Source organism: Podarcis bocagei (assembly GCF_964188305.1).
Source record: "Podarcis bocagei genome assembly, chromosome: 15".
NCBI lineage: Eukaryota > Metazoa > Chordata > Lepidosauria > Squamata > Lacertidae > Podarcis > Podarcis bocagei.
The window spans coordinates 34,189,280-34,208,452 of NC_138141.1; the positions used below are offsets into that span (position 1 = coordinate 34,189,280).

Here is a 19,173-nt window from a genome sequence, read left to right on the forward strand (position 1 = left end):
TTGGAAATGTGCTGGTCATATCTGTAGAGCAGCAGTAGGAACTTGCAGCTCTCCAGATCTTGTTGAATTCCCAACTCGCGCCAGCTCCAGCCAACTTGGCTGTTGGTCAAAGCTGATGGGAGTTTGAAGTCCAGGAGTGTGTGGAAGGCCACAGTTTCCTCACCTCTCCTGTAGGGAAACACGACTTCTTCTAAAAAAAAAAATTACAGACATGCACACACATCATAAGCCCTCAACGTGATAATTGAAGGGAACATGCAGGTACCAACTAGCTTTCTTATCTGTAAGTATGTGAAAGTAAGAAATACTTTATGAGACTAGGACATTCCTTCTTTTTGCAGATCACATTTTGGACTCGGGTTAAGATCACATTTTAGTACCTCGGGTTAAGAACTTTACTTCAGGATGAGAACAGAAATCGTGTGGCGGCGGTGCAGCAGCAGTGGGAGACCCCATTAGCTAAAGTGGTACCTCAGGTTAACAACAGTTTCAGGTTAAGAACGGACCTCCAGAACGAATTAAGTTCTTATTTTTTTTATATAGATTTTTTTTATTGATTTTACAAAATTTTTAAAACAATACAAACATATAAAAAGACATACACACACGTATAGTTTCATAACCTTTTTTTCATAAACCATGTTTCTCGGACTCCCCCATACCTCCCCTTTCTGCATCCCAATGTCCAAAAGTTTTTAGCAACTCTAAATAATTCTGTCAGTCCTCTGTCCTCTTAGTCTTTCCTTCAGTCTAGTCTTATATCGCTGTAACCCTTTCTTACTCAAAACCTCGACATTCTAACATTCAACAAGTTTATAATAGTCCTTAAGGTAGATTTTAAATTTCTTCCATTCTTCTTCCGAATTAAGTTCTTAACCCAAGGTACCACTATATGATGCATTAAGTTGGATTATTAGGGTTCTTGAAAGGCAACAATTGGCAGAAAGTAAACTGTCTTGGAAACCATTCCTGAGATGGAGTTCTTCATCCCAAGAGCTGTATGTTTAAATCACTTTCTACCTTCAGTTGGGGTTATAAGGATCCTGGCAGCAAATTAACAGTTATTTGCTTAAAAATGATACACCTGTAGCTGACTGATGATCCTGGCTAAATCTTTTGTGACCTAGAGCTCACATCTTGAGAGGCATAGATATTATAGAAAGGGGTTGGGATGGTGGGAGTGAGTGCAAACAGTGTGGCTCACCGTAGTTGGCCTGTGACATTAAGCTCTTTGTCTCATTTGGTGAGCCAGCTCTTCTAAATCTTCCCAGTAAGCCCTAGTAATGGCCTTAGTCTCTGGTGCTTGTGTGTACGTTTTAAGACCAAAACACTGCTTGTGTGAACAAATGCGATGGTGGTGCCTGAGGGGCCTTCCATAGTGTCAAAAAAGCGAGTTCTGTAGTTCAACAGATATGCACTTTGCTCTGCACTGCGGAAGTCTCCAGTTAAATTAGTGTGTTCAACCCAGCACCATAAGAGGGCAGGTGGCTATACAGGCTAGTTTGTCCCAGAGTCTCCAGGCACATATCAGAGCAAGAAGAGTGCCAAGGGGAAGATAATCTTGACCTTTCCTACCCACCTGGGCTCTCTGGAGTTCTGCCTTGTTGTTCAGGATCTAAGTTTTGTCAGAGGGCAGCCCTTGCAGGGCAGGAGTTTTAATTAAAGCAAACCTCATCGAGGAAACTATTGGGAGTTAGTTATGGCTGCTGAACCCCAGGGTAGGTCTGTCACTCAACACATTCTCTGGCTACTCCACATTGACATGCTTCCAGCAGCTCCAAATGGGCAATCTCCAAATGGACAGTGGACAAGGAGAAGGAATATAGAACCCAAGTGTTTCAAAATTCATAGGTGTTTTTAGAAGGTTGTAGGAGATGATCTCTTGAAGTCTATTTCTGTGTTATTATGTGAGTCACTAAGAAGCATTGTATGTAGGTAAAGGACCCCTGGACGGTTAAGTCCAGTTAAAGGTGAATATGGGGTGTGGTGCTCATCTTGATTTTCAGGCCGAGGGAGCTGCCATTTATCCGCAGACAGCTTTCCAGGTCATGTGGGCAGCATGACTAAACTGATTCTGGCGCAACGTGATGAGTGCCAGAGTGCACAGAAACGCCGTTTACCTTCCCGCCACAATGGTACCTCTTTATCTACTTGCACTGGTGTGCTTTTGAACTGCTAGGTTGGCAGAAGCTGGGACAGAGCAACAGAAGCTCACCCCATCACGCTGATTCTAACTTCCAACCTTCTGATCAGCAAGCCCAAGTGGCTCAGTGGTTTAGACCACAGCACCACCCACTCCCTTATATCGTTTGTTTGTTTGTTTGTTTGTTTGTTTGTTTGTATGTGTTTCATTGGTAGACTGCGTTGTGGTGCTGATAGCCACTCTGAGTGCTGCTAAGGCTAGTGGTGGTAGGAAGGAGAGAGAAATGGCCAGGGGCTGATCTGAACATAGATAAGCTAGGAAAAGGCTGGTGCTTCAAATTCACTGATGAATCTGCATAGGAGAGTGTCTTAAGAGCATGAGCTGTATGGTTGAAATGATGCCTTCTCTGTGGACTAATTTGGTAATATTATGAAAACCATTGTGTCTGTTCTCTCCCACTCGGGTCTGCAATATAGGAACACCCTCCAGGGCTGTTGCAAGAATGTGAAGTCCTTTGAACATGTGTGATGCTCTACATAAATGTTGCTTGTGGTCTCTGTGTAGGTACAAAACACATTTTTCTCTTCTGCATTTTGTCTCCCGCTCACACTCTCTCCCTAATTTTGCATGGTTCTTTGTCTCTGTCACCCTTCTGCAGCTATGCGCCTTAGGAGGTTGCAGACTTCTTTGGGAAAGTGCAGGGGATTTGGAAGGGAGTTGCTGACTCCAGATGGCCATGATCGCTGTTTGTTCTGCTTGGGGGAAGAGCATGTCCTGGACCCTTGTACTCATCGCCAACCGTTTTTAAGAAAAAGAAAAATTCAGCACACAAATGAATTTATTTTGCAATATTTTTTCTTTGTTTTTGGGTGCTTATATACAGTCGTACCTTGGATCTTGAACGTCTTGGTACTCAGACGTTTTGATTCCTGGATGACGCAAACCTGGAAGTGAGTGTTCCGGTTTGTGCACGTTCTTTGGAATCCAAACGTCCAGGGCTTTTGATTGGCTGCAGGAGCTTCCTGCAGCCAATCAGAAACCGCTTTGGTTTCCAAATGTTTTGGAAGTCAAACGGACTTCCGGAATGGATTCTGTTCCACTTCCAAGGTACAACTGTACAGTGGTATCTCGGGTTAAGTACTTAATTCGTTCCGGAGGTCCGTTCTTAAGCTGAAACTGTTCTTAACCTGAAGCACCACTTTAGCTAATGGGGCCTCCTGCTGCCGCTGCGCCGCCAGAGCATGATTTCTGTTCTCATCCTGAAGCAAAGTTCTTAACCTGAAGCACTATTTCTGGGTTAGCGGAGTCTGTAACTTGAAGCGTATGTAACCTGAAGTGTATTTAACCCGAGGTACCACTGTTCTATTTTTTCAGGTGGACCTTGCAAAGCTGTTTACATAAAATTTACAATAATTATAATTTAAAACTTTAGAGTAGAACAGAAGAAACACTTGTTTGGAAGAATCTGTTTCTGTTTTTTTTATCGCATCCCCTCAGGGCTCATGGATTCTTCAGGATCCCTGTGGTGGCCACTGTGGGAGGGAGAGGCCACTTTTGGGACTGGGATAGTGGCAAGTCCCAGGCGGCTGCTGTTTCTTCTTCACATTCCTTGGAGCAGGAATGGGGAAGCGGTGTAACCACTTTACTCTCCCTTGAGCTGCTTTGCAAAAGTGTGCCCTGACCACGTCCAAATCTATAACTGATGCACTCAATGCTTCATTTTCTGTCGCCAGCCCTATCACTTCCAGCTTTGCTGAACCCTATAAGTTCCGCTTCCTTAACACTGACTACAGTATCTAATACAGTGGTACCTCGTGTTACATACGCTTCAGGTTACATATGCTTCAGGTTACAGACTCCACTAACCCAGAAATATTACCTCAGGTTAAGAACTTTGCTTCAGGATGAGAACAGAAATCGTGCTTCGGCAGCAGCAGGAGTCCTCATTAGCTAAAGTGGTGCTTCAGGTTAAGAACAGTTTCAGGTTAAAAACGGACCTCTGGAACGAATTAAGTACTTAAACCAAGGTACCACTGTATGTCCACCAGCACAGAGGTAAAAAATATAGTGCCCCGGAAAAGGATTATGCATTCTGTTCCTCCTCTTCCACTTTTCTTCCTTATAGCCTTCCAAGGCTGCTTTTCTTTGAAAAAATAATAAACTAGTTGGATCTTCATTACACTCATCTGCATATGTCTAATTTACTCCTCTGCAAGATAAAAATAGGTATAAAGAAAGTATGGTCGTGTCAGAATAGAAGAATTGAAGAATTCTATGGCTTACTCGATGGAAGAAAGTGTGTTTATTGATCAGGTTTGAGTAGTCTCTCTTAAAAGCAATCTGTCCCCTGACATTTTCCATAAGTGATTGAGGGGGGAAATAGTTTCCCGTTCTGTCATTTCTGGACAGCGCTAACTTACTGTTTCATAACTGATGGCACAATATTAGTGTGTTCTGAAATATGTGCAGTTTGAGAGATTGACTCATAAAGCTGTGTGAAAAGAATTGATTCTGACGTCTGTGGATTCAACAGCCTTTTCCAAGTGCAGCTTGCCCTGTAAACAATAGTGAAGGCAGCCCATCAGCATTCGCACACAGGAGCGGTGGTGGTTTCGTTTTTGTTTCAAGTCTGCCATAGTGAGCAGTAAGGCTTTAGAAAGGACCCGGGTACCTCAGGGGAAGTTAGTATATTGTGTCATCTTGCTACTGGAAGGAAACATAGACTTAAAAGCATTAAAAGGGGAGGGGATCTTTGCAAGTGTTGGGGGGAAACACACTCACCCTGTGAAAACGATCTGTGATCACAGGCCAGAGAGCTTGCTAAGCCGCCTTGTCGGTTCTCTGCTGCTGGTGTTTGGGCACTGTTGCATTTGAGTGGCCTTTGGATTGAAGTACGAAAGGAGGCACCTTCCTGTGCCATTCAGAGGGCCACCCTTACCCTGTGCCACCCAGGAAGAGCATCATTGCAAGGGGAGAACTTTCCCATCCCCACTCCTTGCCTGGAGAATGAGCAGCTGCAGGAATGCTTTGCTCCAAGTGCTGCTGTGGCCGTTGCAGTAATATTCCGTGGAGGAAGGCCATCGACATGGCCCCACCTGCCAGGAAACAACTCAATACTTGGTTTTTTTAATTGCCAAAACTGATTTTATTTATTTATTTATTATTTTGTGATTTTCAGTTTTATGCATTTCAATAATTTTACAATCATTTCAAAACTCCACCTCTTTCCCCTCTTTCTGCGGTGCCTTAAATTTATTTTTTATATTTTCTGCAAGTTCCAAATTAACTTAAATTTACTCATTTATTCCTCTACTTTAAATATAGACAGTCACGCCTCTGGTTGCGAACGTGATCTGTGCAGGAGGCACGTTTGCAACCCGCAGCATTCGCAGCCTGAAGCGCCGCATCTGCACACGTGCGTGACGCGCTTCTGCGCATGCGCATGATTTCATTTTTGTGCTTCTGTGTGAGCACCAAAACCCGGAAGTAACCCGTTCCGGTACTTCTGTGTTCGGCGCGGTCTGCAAACAAAAAACACGCAACCCGCAGCGTTCATGACCCAAGGTATGACTGTACTCTTTAAAACTGCAGATTTATTACAATAATCCTGCCAATGTTCTTATCTATTTGCAGATTTCCATTTTTTTGTAAAAAAAAAAAAAAGTTTATTGTCTTGATTTCTTACTTTTCCGGTAAGTTTTGCCATTTCTGAATATCCCATAAGTTTTTGTATCGATTCTTCTTTCACTGGGACATCTTCTTCTTTCCATTGCCAAAATGTATATGTATCCTCTGCCTTCCCCCCTACCCTTCTGTGTCTTATACTTTTAGTTTATAAGCCTGAAGATGGGGCACGTGTATTATTATTATTATTATTATTATTACTGCTGCTAATGTGAGTTGCTTTAAGAGACAATATTTGTCTGAAAAGCAGGACAAAAAATGTTTTTGAAGCAATTCTCTTACTTCAGCACATGCTCTTCGTGTCCCTCTCCCTCTCAAGCCTGTTTGCAAATCTGCTTACATGCACTACAACCTGCATTTGTCCTTTTTGCCTCAGACTGTAAGTCCCCCTGGACCAGAGCTTAGGTTGCATTTGTACATCCTTAGCACTATGTTGGCACTGGAGGAACATGTAGTGACAGTAGCAGCAGCCATCCTGGTGCCAGCTAAGCACCTGGTACTTGGATCCACCCATCCCGTTCTGCGTGTGTGAGTGTTTGGTGGGCAGCCAAGATGGTTACTTTTTAATTTAAAAAAATACATGAAAGTAAATAATAAATCTGCTCATTCTTCCAAGTATCTGCATAGTGAAATCAACATCCTGCATTAATTTCAAATCATATCTAAGCCATGTTTATTCTGAGTTGTGTAGGTCTCACTCAATTTCAGGATGACATAAAAGGGTCCAGTTCTGCCTAAATGTATCTCTGCCTAAATATATCTCCTTTTTATATTCTTAGTTTTAGACTTTCCATCCACAAGCATGTTTGTTCATCAACATAATGTTCCAAAATTATAACCTTCAATAAATAAAATTGCCATTGAATTATATTTGAAACTCCTGGCATATGCTGTTGGAGATACTATCAGGATCTCATATAAAGTCATACCTCGGGTTACAGCTGCTTCAGGTTGCATTTTTTTGGGTTATGGACCGCCGAAACCTGGGAGTACCGGAACGGGTTACTTCCAGGTTTCAGCTGTCGTGCATGCGCAGAAGCGCTAAATCGTGCTTTGCGCAGGCGCAGAAGCGCCAAATCACAACCCACGCATGCACAAGCATGGGTTGTGAACACTGCGGGTTGCGAACGTGCATCCCACACAGATCATGTTCACTGTACTAAAGTTTTGTTGATTTTTACAAAACATCATTCAGATCTTCAACTACATTCACTCCATATGTGGGCAAATGTACCCCTGGTAGTTTCTCCACAGAGAACTGAAACATTCTGACTTGAACACTCAAAACCTGGAGATTTTGGAGGAAGCACAAAGGAGGGAGTGCCCAGATGTGTCTGAGCAAACTTGACAATGCAGTTTTGATGTCAAAATACAAGGTTGGAACACTAACACCATACAGCTGTTCCAGAAGCAAGTGTATAGCATCTTGACACATGTTTCTTGTTTGATTCATACTTATAAAACCAGACTTGCTCAACCTCAGTAAGTTATTTGCAAATGCCATTCTCTTTGATTTCCTTGCTGGGCGGGCCTGTGCGCCGGAAAAAATAGGTCAGTAACAGTAATCTAAATCTTCTTCTGATAAATAATTAAAGCTAATGGAATTTTCACAAGATCTGTGGCCTAAAATTCTTAAAGCACCAGTGTGCTCTTTTTCTGCTAATGTAAAAGTTAAGTTTGGTTTTTTTTAAGCCAGAAGAAGTAGCTAGCAACAGAGATGTAATTGAAAAATAGTGTAATTTTATTTTGCTGTAGCATGGAATAGATTTATGGGGAGGGCAGTGTATATACTCATTGGTAGAAATAAGTATTTCAGTAAATGAATTGATCGTTGACTGGTCGGGCACATAATGAACGGCCCAGTGGTTCATTCTGCCTTGGGGGTAGTGCCGCCTGCTGCTTTTTCTTACTCTTCCCTTTCTTCTTGACCTGTAAATATGCAAATAGATGTTCTGGAAGATCATATAGTTCTCCCAAGACGCACTCTTCACAAAGGCCTGCCCCATTTATGGGCAGCAAAACAATGTGTTTTTATTGAGCAGCCAGGTTGTTTTAGCATGTGGTTGCCTTTAAATACTTGGTGGTGAGTGCTGGGATTTCACTTAGTTGGCTATACAAAAGGGAAATATTCATGGAGGGAGGGTGGTCAGGATGACTGCCCTTCTGTCTGCTCCATGTATTCATTTATGTTTAAATTCTATCCCTTATTTTCACTACATTGGGCTGGAAAGGCAACTAATGCCCTCCCTCTCTGGTTCTTTGGGACAGCCAGCCAGCTCCTGGCTCTTTGTCACAGAACCTGACCCAGTTGATGCCTGACAGTGTTTTGCCTTTCTCCTTCCCACTGATCAGTGGATGTTGTTGTTTTTTAAGCTGCAATACGTGGAGACTGTTTGCACTATTCTTGTTATGAATTTATATGCAGGGCATTTTTCTCTTCAACAATCTATGCCACTAATAAGCAAACTGTGCGTTCCATGGTAGAATGACAAGCACATCACAAGAATAAACAAACTTTGAAATATTCCTGAAAGTCCAAAATACCCATCCACGCAGAGGCTGCCCACTGTCTCTCTCGGTGACTACCGTAGCTGCTCTGACCTCAGCGCCATAAATTCAGCCTCTTTTGATTCAATTGCTCTTGATGCAAAGACAAAGCAGAATCATGTGCTCTGAGAAGGAGTACCCGTCACCTCTCTGCTTGAGTTGTTTTCTGCCTCTGCCAAAAGAGTGACTCGTGCAGAGACCCACAAGGACAACTCTGTGGGTGAACATTTACTTCTCCATCCAGGCTTAAATGCCTTGGGGAACATGTGCTGCTATGTCAAGCTATCAGAATTATGGGGAACTCTGCCTTACACCCTTTGTAAGCATTTTGTCTCCAATAAATGGTGTGTTCCTGCCGTCCGTCCGTCCCCCTCCGTTTTAAAGAGGTAGTGTATGCTCAGTACATGCTGGTTCTTCTCTTCATGTGGCCTGAGCGAGCAAAATACCTCCCCTCCTCGATAAGTTGCTCTCAAGTTCTTGTCAGAAAGCATCTGGAATCATAATGTTCAGCCTTGGCCAATTTTCAGTGTAGGGTCACTTGCTAGTTCCTTATTAAATGTCTCCTAACAAGGGAGGAAATGCAAAAGGGGTAGACAGTCGGAAAACTGGAGCGTCTCCTGCGTGATGAGCCGGCTCCACAATTGGATGCGACAGCTGAACTAATGATGTCACTGACGCTGATGTGACCGGGCTGCTTCTCTCCACCCCCCTCCTCATCAGTACTCCAACTCTCTCCAGCCAGTGTGCAGGACGTTTGCAGAGAGAGAGAGAGGGAAATGAACCACGGCAGAGTCAGGGAATCCAGGAGCCTCTTCCTTCCAAATTCATTTTGCTTACAGATACAATACTTTACGGATGAGAACCCTGTCTAGGTCGTAGGATCCCCGGAGGGTCATTTTGTCAAATGAGGGCTGCAAATAGCTGGAGAATTCTGGAAGACAAACTAACTCACTCTCTCTGTACACATACTGGGGGTGGGGGTGGGGAGGACAACCATAGAGCAGGCAAGATCATTTAGGGATCAAAAGGTTCTCCACAGCTGTCGACAGAAAGCATAAAGGTGAACTTGTCCACCTGACCCATGATAGTGAAATTGAAACAGAAAGTGCAAAATCTATATTGTTAGGTGGCTTTTGAATAATTTGCAACAGAATCAGCTGTATGGAATCAAGGCACCGTATCATTTTGTAAGTCCCTCTTTTCCAAACATGAGGTCTTGTATGTATAGTGCCCCTAATATATGCATACAGTGGTACCTCTGGTTAAGAATTTAATTCGTTCCGGAGGCCCATTCTTAACCTGAAACTGTTCTTAACCTGAGGTGCCACTTTAGCTAATGGGGCCTCCCGCCGTGCCACCACCGCACAATTTCTGTTCTCATCCTGAAGTAAAGTTCTTAACCTGAGGTACTACTTCCGGGTTAGCAGAGTCTGTAACCCTAGGTACCACTGTACTGACCTCGACAGCTAGAAGGAATGAGGCTATTCACCTCTTGGCAGGCTAGTAAAAAGTGTGCCTTCTACCAAGTGGGCTGGCTGAGAAATGACCGAGCCACTTGCTCCTCCTCCACTGGCCTGCTTGGTTGGTCATCAGCATGGAATTCCTGGTCACCTGTGGAAGCTAGGTGAATGGTTAGGCCAGGCTTCCTTAACCTTGGCCCTCCAGAAGTTTTGAGACTACAATTCCCATCATCCCTGACCACTGGTCCTGCTAGCTAGGGATCATGGGAGTTGTAGGCCAAAAACATCTGGAGGGCCGAGGTTGAGGAAGCCTGGGTTAGGCAGAGTGCTACTGATTGATGAGTTTGGGAGGTGGAGAAGACTGGTTTCTTACATTTATTTCTTATAGCTTCCCCAACGTCTTCGATACCTCTCGGCTACTTACATTGAACATTTGCCTGCCTGCAGTCACAAGTTCAGCTTGGCAGCAGAGGCTGGTCTGTAACAACGTAAAACTTAAAAGACACACCTTTTGGTTTCAACCTTGAAAGCCCCAGTTTCAGTCTGTAGCATCTCCATCTTAAAAGATTATGGTAGCAGGCTGGGAAAGCTTTTGAAGGACATCTGCAAGTCAGAGTGCACAGCACTGGCTCAGATGGACCAACAATCTGACTAGGTAGAAAACTGCTTCCCATGTTTGGATGACTGGTTTTCAATCGAGATGATTGGATTCCCTCTGTTAATACTTTTTTTTAATTGGTTATTCTGATATCCCTTGACTTCCACTCAGTTTGGATTTCAGCAGGATTTCCAGATTTTTAAATGCTAGTAATGGATTGCAGATGTATTATCTCAGTAGTGAAGGGTGTGTATTTGTGTGTGTATAATGTTTTATTTACAGACTTGTGCAATTCTGTGGTGGGGAATTAAGTGCTTCTGTGAACTGAAAGGATGGCTGTTGGGAGTGTCAAGATCACGGCAGTGGGAAAAAGTTAAACTCCTCCTCTCCCTGCCATAGTCTCAATTTCTAAAAACTGTGTGTTGTCACATTTCCTTTGATCGAGAAACTGAGATGGGAAGCTTGTGGTCCTAAGATGGACTCCAGCTGCCGTCATCCCTGACCATTGAGCATGCTGGCTGGGACTGATGAGAGTCGGAGTAAAACAGCATGTTGAGGGCCACAGATTTTTTAGCCCTGCTGTCAAACATCTCCATATATTATAATTTCCTTTTTTTGGTGGAGAAGGGAATGCGTGTGTGTGTATGAACATTTGCTTTGTAAAAGAGAGAGACACACACAGACAGAGAGACTGACTTCAACCCACTGTAAAAAGCAAGCCTTTTTTTTTTTTTAGACCATGATGGTTCATTGCTTTCTTGTGGCAAGCAGCAAGAGATATTTTTGAGGAACGATGTTACCAGTTTAATTTGCGAAGAAGTGCTTGGAACGTTTCAGTCGTTTGTGTTAACAAATACTTGTTTGTTCAAGTGTTCAGTGCCACATAGACTTTCAGAGCTCTAATGTGTGATTAGTGACTTGCTACAGAAGGCTGGCCTTGGCTTCTCCTCCTCCTCCAGTTTTTGATTGCGACCCAAATCATCAGACAGCCTTCATTGTTCTCCCAACATTACAGATTTCTCATGCATCACGCCTTGCGGCTTCCTTCCTTTTTGGTTTGTCCAGTTTAGCCGAAAGAAAGGGGAAATTGCAGCTGACAGTGGTATAAAATTGAGGGATATGGTTGGATAAAGAATTTTCAAAAACAGCCAACAATAAATCTAGAAGAATATTTCAGGTCAGCAGCAGCAGAGAGAACCAACAATTATGTGCATGAGGGGTTTTCCCCACCTGTTCTCTCTTCTGCACCCATTTCCCCTCCCCTGCAACTTCCCACTACCAGCGAAGCCCCCAGCAGTGTATCATTTCCACAATGGGAAGTGTTGGAGCCTCCCATTTGCTCCTGGGAGGCAAAGGGACATGGGGAGGGAGGTAAAAGCAGTATGTTTTCAGTGAGAGTTAGGGCTCAGTCTTGACCAGAAATTCTTGCAAGGGGACACAAGAAGACACCCCCCCCCCAACCAAACTAAGAGCCCATTTACTTCAGCCAACCAGTTATCTCCTCTGGGAAGCCCATAAGCAGAACTTAAAGGCATTGGCCTTCTCAACAGTGGCCAGGTAGACTCTTGGAGAAGCCCTCAAGTGAGGCATGAGGACAATAGTCCTTTTGTGCTATCCACATGTGCCCCTGTTGGTCATTGATAGGAGAAGGGAGAGGTCGTCTCTTCCAAGACAAAATGGGAATCTTTGCCTGGTCACCCAAAGGCAATTCTTCCTAGGCACAAGTGACCTGAAAAATGGCTACATGGATGCTGAATAATGTGGGCAGCCTGTTTCCCTGTCCCTTTAAGGGGACATGGGTCTATATGTATAATTAAACTTATATTGTTGTTTTTATTATTGCATTTTTAATTATTGTTGCAAGCTGCCTTGGGGCAGAAAGTCAAGCTGAACATATTTCAATAGCTGAATAATATAATTTGACCAGGCCTGGTGTCTATGGGATGAAACCTCCAGCCTGTCTCGGCTCCTCACACCAACCTCCAGTAGGGGGCAGGCTTAGTCAAGAACTTCATATGCTCAGCCCCAGGGCTCCATGGGTAATATCTCATTGAGCTCCAGTTTAAAGAACCTATTGATGGTTCCAGCATTGGCTGGGCTGCTGGCCACTGTGGTTGGGGCATTCTTTGTGCTGCTCTCCAGATAATGGAACCAGCTGCCCAGTTAGATCAGCTAAATTATTCAGGATCTGGGCCCTTGAAACACTGGCCTGGCGCATGTTCTGATGTTCCTTTTTTATTTTAATGTTCTTCATCTCTGTAATTTACACCCCTGGCTTCTGCACACAATGCATTCAAGGTGTCAGAGTTTAGGGCACCTAATCATTTTTATTATTATTATTAGCTGCAATTTGATCTCTTTGCCCACCATTCTTTTTGGTGATTTTATTTGTGTTTTGCTTTGTTTCTTTGTTCTCTGCCTTGAGGATTTTCTATCGTAGATTCTCTTAATTACAATTACGATAGTGTTAACTTTGGGGGCTGGGCATTAGAAGGCCATGCGCAAAGCTCAATGAAGGCCTGTCTCCTCTTGGAGGTGGGGATTTTGGAGAGAGGCAAGTGGGTTGCTAATGATGTGTGCTCCCTCTGCTTAAGCAGGGCTGTGTAAATCCCATGGAGCAGGCAAGGCTGTAAATCTAAATAAATGATGCCCAATTCCTGGCTCGTCAGGAGGAGGCTGTGCTTCAAACGGGGGTCTAGCTTGATCCCTTTCCATGTGGCTACACATGTTTTACATCCCATTAGTCATTCATTGCACTGTTTCAGTTGAGTTGTTAGACTGAAGGAGTTCACTGATTATCCAACATTACTACAGGCTTTTGTTAACTAATTCTCCTCCCTTGGGACAACCGTAATTGTGTATCAGGCTGGAATCATAAGCCAGTTAAAAATGGATTTCTGCTGAACTCCTTGCTCGTAGCAGTGTTTCGATTAAAAATGTAATCAGCCTTCAGCTAATATGATAAAATTGGTAGAAGTGCTGCAAGACTAACTGATGGAATTACATCAAATGCATTCAAACAGTTGCATTTTTTGCTGCTTTTTTAGTGATCTGTTTCTTAATGGGTGTGTGTTTGCTTTTATCTTCCAGGACCTGCGCAAACAGGTAGCTCCACTACTGAAAAGTTTCCAGGGCGAGGTAAGTGTTTGTGCTTTTTATTCTCATGTCCTTTATTTCAAGGTGTTGTGTGTTGCCTTTAAAGACTGGGATTCCCGCTTATGAGAGCATGATTTAATTTGTATTACATTAATGAGGATTACCTTTGAGTGCAATCGTATTTTTTTCTTTGTATCTGTTAAAATAGCACTCTAAAGAAGTGATTGAAACACACAATCAGAAGTGGGCAACCTTTTTTCTCATTGGAAGGCCACAATGGGGTGGGAGTAGTTTGTCCCAGAGCCCGGATGTTGCTGGTGGGAGGAATCAGAGCTGTTGATTCATAACTCATTAATTTACTTCTATTTCAAGACTGCTTTTCAAGTTTATATTTCCCAAACTAGCATACTGCTAATAATAATAATAATAATAATAATAATAATAATAATAATAATAATAATAATAATAATAATGGGATAACTCCCCCACCAACTCATTAAACCAAATCAGCAATAAGAGTGAAATGCATCAAAACCAGGAGGAGATGGTAAAACATTTTCAGTAAAAAAAATATTCATAAACATTCATAAATATTCATTGAAATTGTACTGCTAAAAGAGCCAGAGTTGCAGATTTGATTAGTTTCCCTTTGAAGGGGGTGGTAGCTACACCCAGGATGGTCCACACCGTTCCCTGACATAGTGATCCCAACTTCCCCTAGCAGTGGATACCAAGAGCCAGCCCCATAGTGTATAATTTGACATTAGGGGCTGCAGTTCATAGGAAGTGGGTAAGGGGTTCAAAAATCACATAGGCGTGCCCTGTAAATAAGCAGCATCTGCTCTCATGCAGCACAATATTTGGTGTATTCTGCTCTCTTTAGAGTTAAGACAGGGAGACAAGCATCACATGTTTTCATTGAGGAGACATTTAGAAAATTGTGGAACTCTTTTACAAATATAACACACCTACCACCCATTTCCCTTGAAGAAGAGCTCGATTGAAACACCCCGACTGCATGTTATTGTTGTCGTCTGTTTATTGGTTGGTTTTGCTTGCATTAAGTAACCCTACTGTTGCTCCGAGGAGCACAGGGCATCATGTTCCCCACCCCCATGTTATCCTCCCAACAGCCCTGTAAGGTAGGTTAGCCTTGGAACAATTCCTCTGCTACCAATCACTGGGTGGCAAGGGCAGGAGGGGGCTATTACACTCATGTCCTCCACGTGGTCTTCCCAGCAGCATCAGATTGGCAAGTGAGGGAGTGAGAAATCTGGACCGACTGGGCCTAAGGTCTTTTTTGAACCCAGCTCTTCTTATATTCACCTAGTGAACTTCATGGCTGTGTAACGGTTTGAATTCATGGCATCCTAGTCACGCACTCTAACCACACCACCTTGGCTAGAGGGCTATCGTTGAATTTTATCCCTGCACAGTTCAATACGGTTAGCCTCTTTTTAATATCAAGATCTATACTTCCACCAATTTCTGAAAACAAATAAGAGGGAAGCTCAACTCTCCATGCATACGATTGAATTTCACAGTTCAAAAGGAACGCAGTCGGAACACAATTCAGAAAGGTTTCCGGTGGGATTGGCCCTTTATATAAGCTGATGACTGCTGCCTTTTGAAGCTTCCTGGGCTAGACTGACTGTTCTGAGACAGAAATGTGAATATTAGAAAAGGGAGCATCTAAACCTGATTCTGTGATGTCACTGAGCAGCTATTTCTAAGACTGGGTAAGGATTTCCTGAGGTCATCCGTATTCTTTTCATGTGGCATAGCAGGGCTGTCCAAGAGCAACAGAGGAGTTCCTAATCCGGAGCCTGCTGGAGGGCAGATATTCTGAAATAACGTGGCCAGCTGTGCATTTTCTGTGCCGGCCATTCTTGAGTTCTCATTTGATAAGGCAAGGGGATTTTAAAGGTAAACCCATTCAGTCGTTTTTAATGTGGAGGCACAAGGACATGAATGGGTGGCACCCACTAATTAACTTAGTTTCTCTGACTGGGTTCCATGGTGCCAAATCAGCCAGTAAGGCACACCAAAACAATAGGTGCTCATGGATGCAGCTGTGTGTACTAAAATTTATATTTATATTTTTTATATGCTAACTTTTATATTTAGCTGTTGTTAAATTGGGCTGGGGGCCAGGCAGAGAAGGAGCAGCCTCTGTTGTTTCAAAATATTTCAGCAGCAAATGGTGTAACAATGTGTGCTCTTGCCTTCCTCTCTCCAGCCCTCCTTACAGCTTCTGAAAGTCCACAGTCTTGCATAGTCCCAGTTACCAAGCATTAATGAGCACAACCCCTTGTTTAAGTCCCATTTCCTGCTTGTTACAGATCATACAATTTACTCATTTAGAACCAGACTATGCTGGATTACCTGGTGAATGTCATCATTCGTAGGGCATGAATATCCTATCAAAAACCTACTTCTGGAAAAGAGTTCTGTGCGACCCAAAAGCTTGTTGAATGTCAAATACTCCAGCGAAGGCATCACCTCCCTTGCTTTCTTTCATAGCATTACCTGCTTTATTTAGTGCCCCCATCCCGCTGCCAAGATCCCTTACGTTGAACTTTGCAAACCTAATTAATCCAATTTCTTTACTTTAGACTTGCTCCATGATGGCTCAATTAGAGCAGCATCTGAACTGTGGTTCAATATCCAGGCCAGCTTTTGTAATTGGAACCACATTTTCCTTCTGAGGAGCTGCAGCTGGTTTGGTTCTGCTCATGCAGAAAAAGGATATAACCTTGCATAACATAGGAAATGAACGGTTGAGAGAGAAGCCAAATTCAATTTCAGTCAGATATTTTGAGGATAAGTCCATGATCTATGGAAGCAGGGGAATGAAAAGTGTGTGTTCTGTGGAAAGCAGTGTCTTCAGCAGTCTATTAATCATGGCCAGTCTGGGCGCTTCTTGTTCTGTTGCATTAGCACCGATTTCGAGGAGAGAGGCTGGCGAGCAGCCAGGTGCTCCAGAAGTTAACCTCTTCAAGACCCAAAGCTGCTTTGCTGTCGAATAAATGCAGTGTTGCGGTCAGAAACAATGTAATTGGGGGGGGGGGGACACACCAGATCGCTCCCAGAAGCGATCGTTGAGCAAAGCTATTACAAATTGCTCCAGATCGTGGAAGTCACGTGTCGAAATCTACAGCTTTTTGTTTCATTGATTGAGGCTTCGAAAGTTGCAGCCTTTTGATTAAAAGGTTTTACTCAGCCATTGTGATAAAACCCAAACAATCTGGAGCAAATCTAATATGTCCTCCAGGATAATTGATACCCTTTAATTTACTCCCTGCGGCAGCAGCAACTTGTGTGTTGTGGATGGCCAGGGAAGGAGCCTCCCTCTCGTCTCTGGCATTGGATCAGCTGTAGGTTGTAAGGACTCTGCTCCAAGGAGGGAGACAAAGAGAACAGGGGAATAAGGGGGCATGAGAAAAGCAAAGTGCCTTGATGAGATTGGGGGGGGGAAGGGTGGTGGTGGCAGTGATGAGCTTGGGCTACAGAAGATTTGATGGGTGCAACTTGGATTTTAGGGGTAGGAAAGGAGTAAAGGTAAAGGGACCCCTGACCATTAGGTCTAGTCGTGGCCGACTCTGGGGTTGCGGCGCTCATCTCGCTTTATTGGCCGAGGGAGCCAGCGTACAGCTTCCGGGTCATGTGGCCAGCATGACTAAGCCGCTTCTGGCAAACCAGAGCAGTGCACAGAAACGCCATTTACCTTCCCACTGGAGCGGTACCTATTTATCTACTTGCACTTTGACATGCTTTCGAACTGCTAGGTTGGCAGGAGCAGGGACTGAGCAATGGGAGCTCACCCCATCTCAGGGATTCGAACTGCCGATCGGCAAGTCCTAGACTCTGTGGTTTAACCCACAGCACCACCCACGTCTCAGGAAAGGAGTACGGAGTGTTTATTCTGTTTTGTTTTGTTTTCCTGGTTTTGGGGGTCAGGGATTGATGCATAAAGAGTTCACATGATTTCATTTGAGGGGAAAGGGTTGAAAAAAGTCAGTATTTCCCCTCATTCCCGCCCCCAATCCCTTTTAAAAGAGACTTAATGTCAAATTGCAGGTTACTGTGTCCTGAAAAGAACTTGTTTTCTTTGTGATTTTCCAAGCGCACTGACTGGCAGTTTTGATGCATTTGGGGCATGTCAGAAGACTGCTGCCTAATCTGTTTCCCCAGTTTGCGGGCGACACCTTCCACTCCAAAAACCTCTCTGTGAATTGACTGTTGGCTTTGCAGAGAGGTCTTGGAAATACCCAGCTGACCTGGAGTTCTTCCACTTGAAAGTATCTGACTGGTGCTGTGTACGAAGGGCGGATAGTGTGCCCCTCTACAGCTTCACTGCAGAATGGTCTGCCCAGAGTGGACGGAGCCAAGGAGCTGTTTCACTCAAGCCAGCAGCGGCTGTGAGCCAGTGACATGGGTACCTCGTGCCATGCCAACCAAATCATTGTGGGCCATGTGATTCCCCTTTGAAAGCGGTGAGCAACTCTGAGGTGAAACTGACAGGAGTTACTCATATCCTGAAAGGAGGGCGAAGCTGGACAGTGGTGGTAGAGTCAGCAAGTGTGAAAACCTTGAAGTTTGGTGATGGAGTGCCAAAGAGGCTTGGCTGTCCTAGAGGTGGAAGAATGGCACGTTTCTCCTTTCCGTACCAGAGAGGAGGCGTCCTGCCTCAGCCAACTGGCTCCCCTCTGAAACATAGCATTTGATAAATGGTGTAGACACGTGGTAGGTTGTTCTGGCAGCAGTAGGCATGTGCCTACCTTGTAGACCCTAGGTACTGAATTCGGGGGGGGGGCGCTTCCAGAATGTTGTGAAGTGGCAGTGATGACAGCAAAAAGCAAATCCTTAAAATGAAAAAAAGAAAAGAAAAAAATAACATGGATCTCCTTTAAAACTCCTGCTTTAAGCTTGCAAATGATTAAGTCTTTGAGAAGACTGGAACTCTTTAGTCAGGTGCCTTGCAAATAGACAAATTGAAAGATTAGGCTCAGGTTTGGGACCACATGGCTTCATTTTTATGCCAGTTTCACTGGACTCTGTTGTATTTCCAAACCCTAAATGGTTTAGGATCAGGATACTTAAATGACCCTCCCAGCCTACCCTCTTTTTTGTAATTAGGGGAGGACCTGCTCAGTTTCCAGTGCCATCTGTAGTTCATTTGGTGGGTATGCAGGATACGACCTTCTCTGTAGTGGCAGCCAACTTATAGCCTGCATCTCCAGTGTTTAAAACTGCCTGGAAATTAGCTATACTCTTTTGTGTGTTAATTTTCAGTCCAGAGAAGACGATTTGGTAGAAAGTTGCTGTCTTTTTCCTTTTTGCTGAGATAAATAAAGCACACGCTGCAGCCTATTAGTTCATGATGTAGGTTTCGCTGTTGGCATTAAAAGCAAAAAGGTGCATTTATTGATCCTGGCGCAGCCGATATTGTACCTGTCCAGTAAGTGCTACATAATGGTTTAGAGCATGCATTGTTTATCATGGGGCTGTTAGGATGTATCGCTTCCTAAGCTGACATGTTAATGGCTTGGTTGAGAGGCAGGCCTGGTTCTGAAGCAACAGCTGTGTCACTGCTCTCTATTAATCGCGCTTCTTGGGCCACAGCTCCCAAATTGCTTGCTGGG

General features: G+C 43.9%; 1 protein-coding gene across 8 annotated transcripts in view; it reads left to right on the top strand.

The window, feature by feature from the left end:
• CUX1 (cut like homeobox 1) overlaps positions 1-19,173 on the top strand; it is a 259,697-nt gene that overhangs the window by 101,194 nt on the left and 139,330 nt on the right. For all 8 annotated transcript variants that reach the window (XM_081172847.1, XM_081172850.1, XM_081172849.1 and 5 more), the window contains exon 3: positions 13,523-13,570. In XM_081172847.1, coding sequence (XP_081028973.1) covers positions 13,523-13,570 — 48 coding nt within the window. The remainder of the gene's footprint in view (positions 1-13,522; positions 13,571-19,173) is intronic.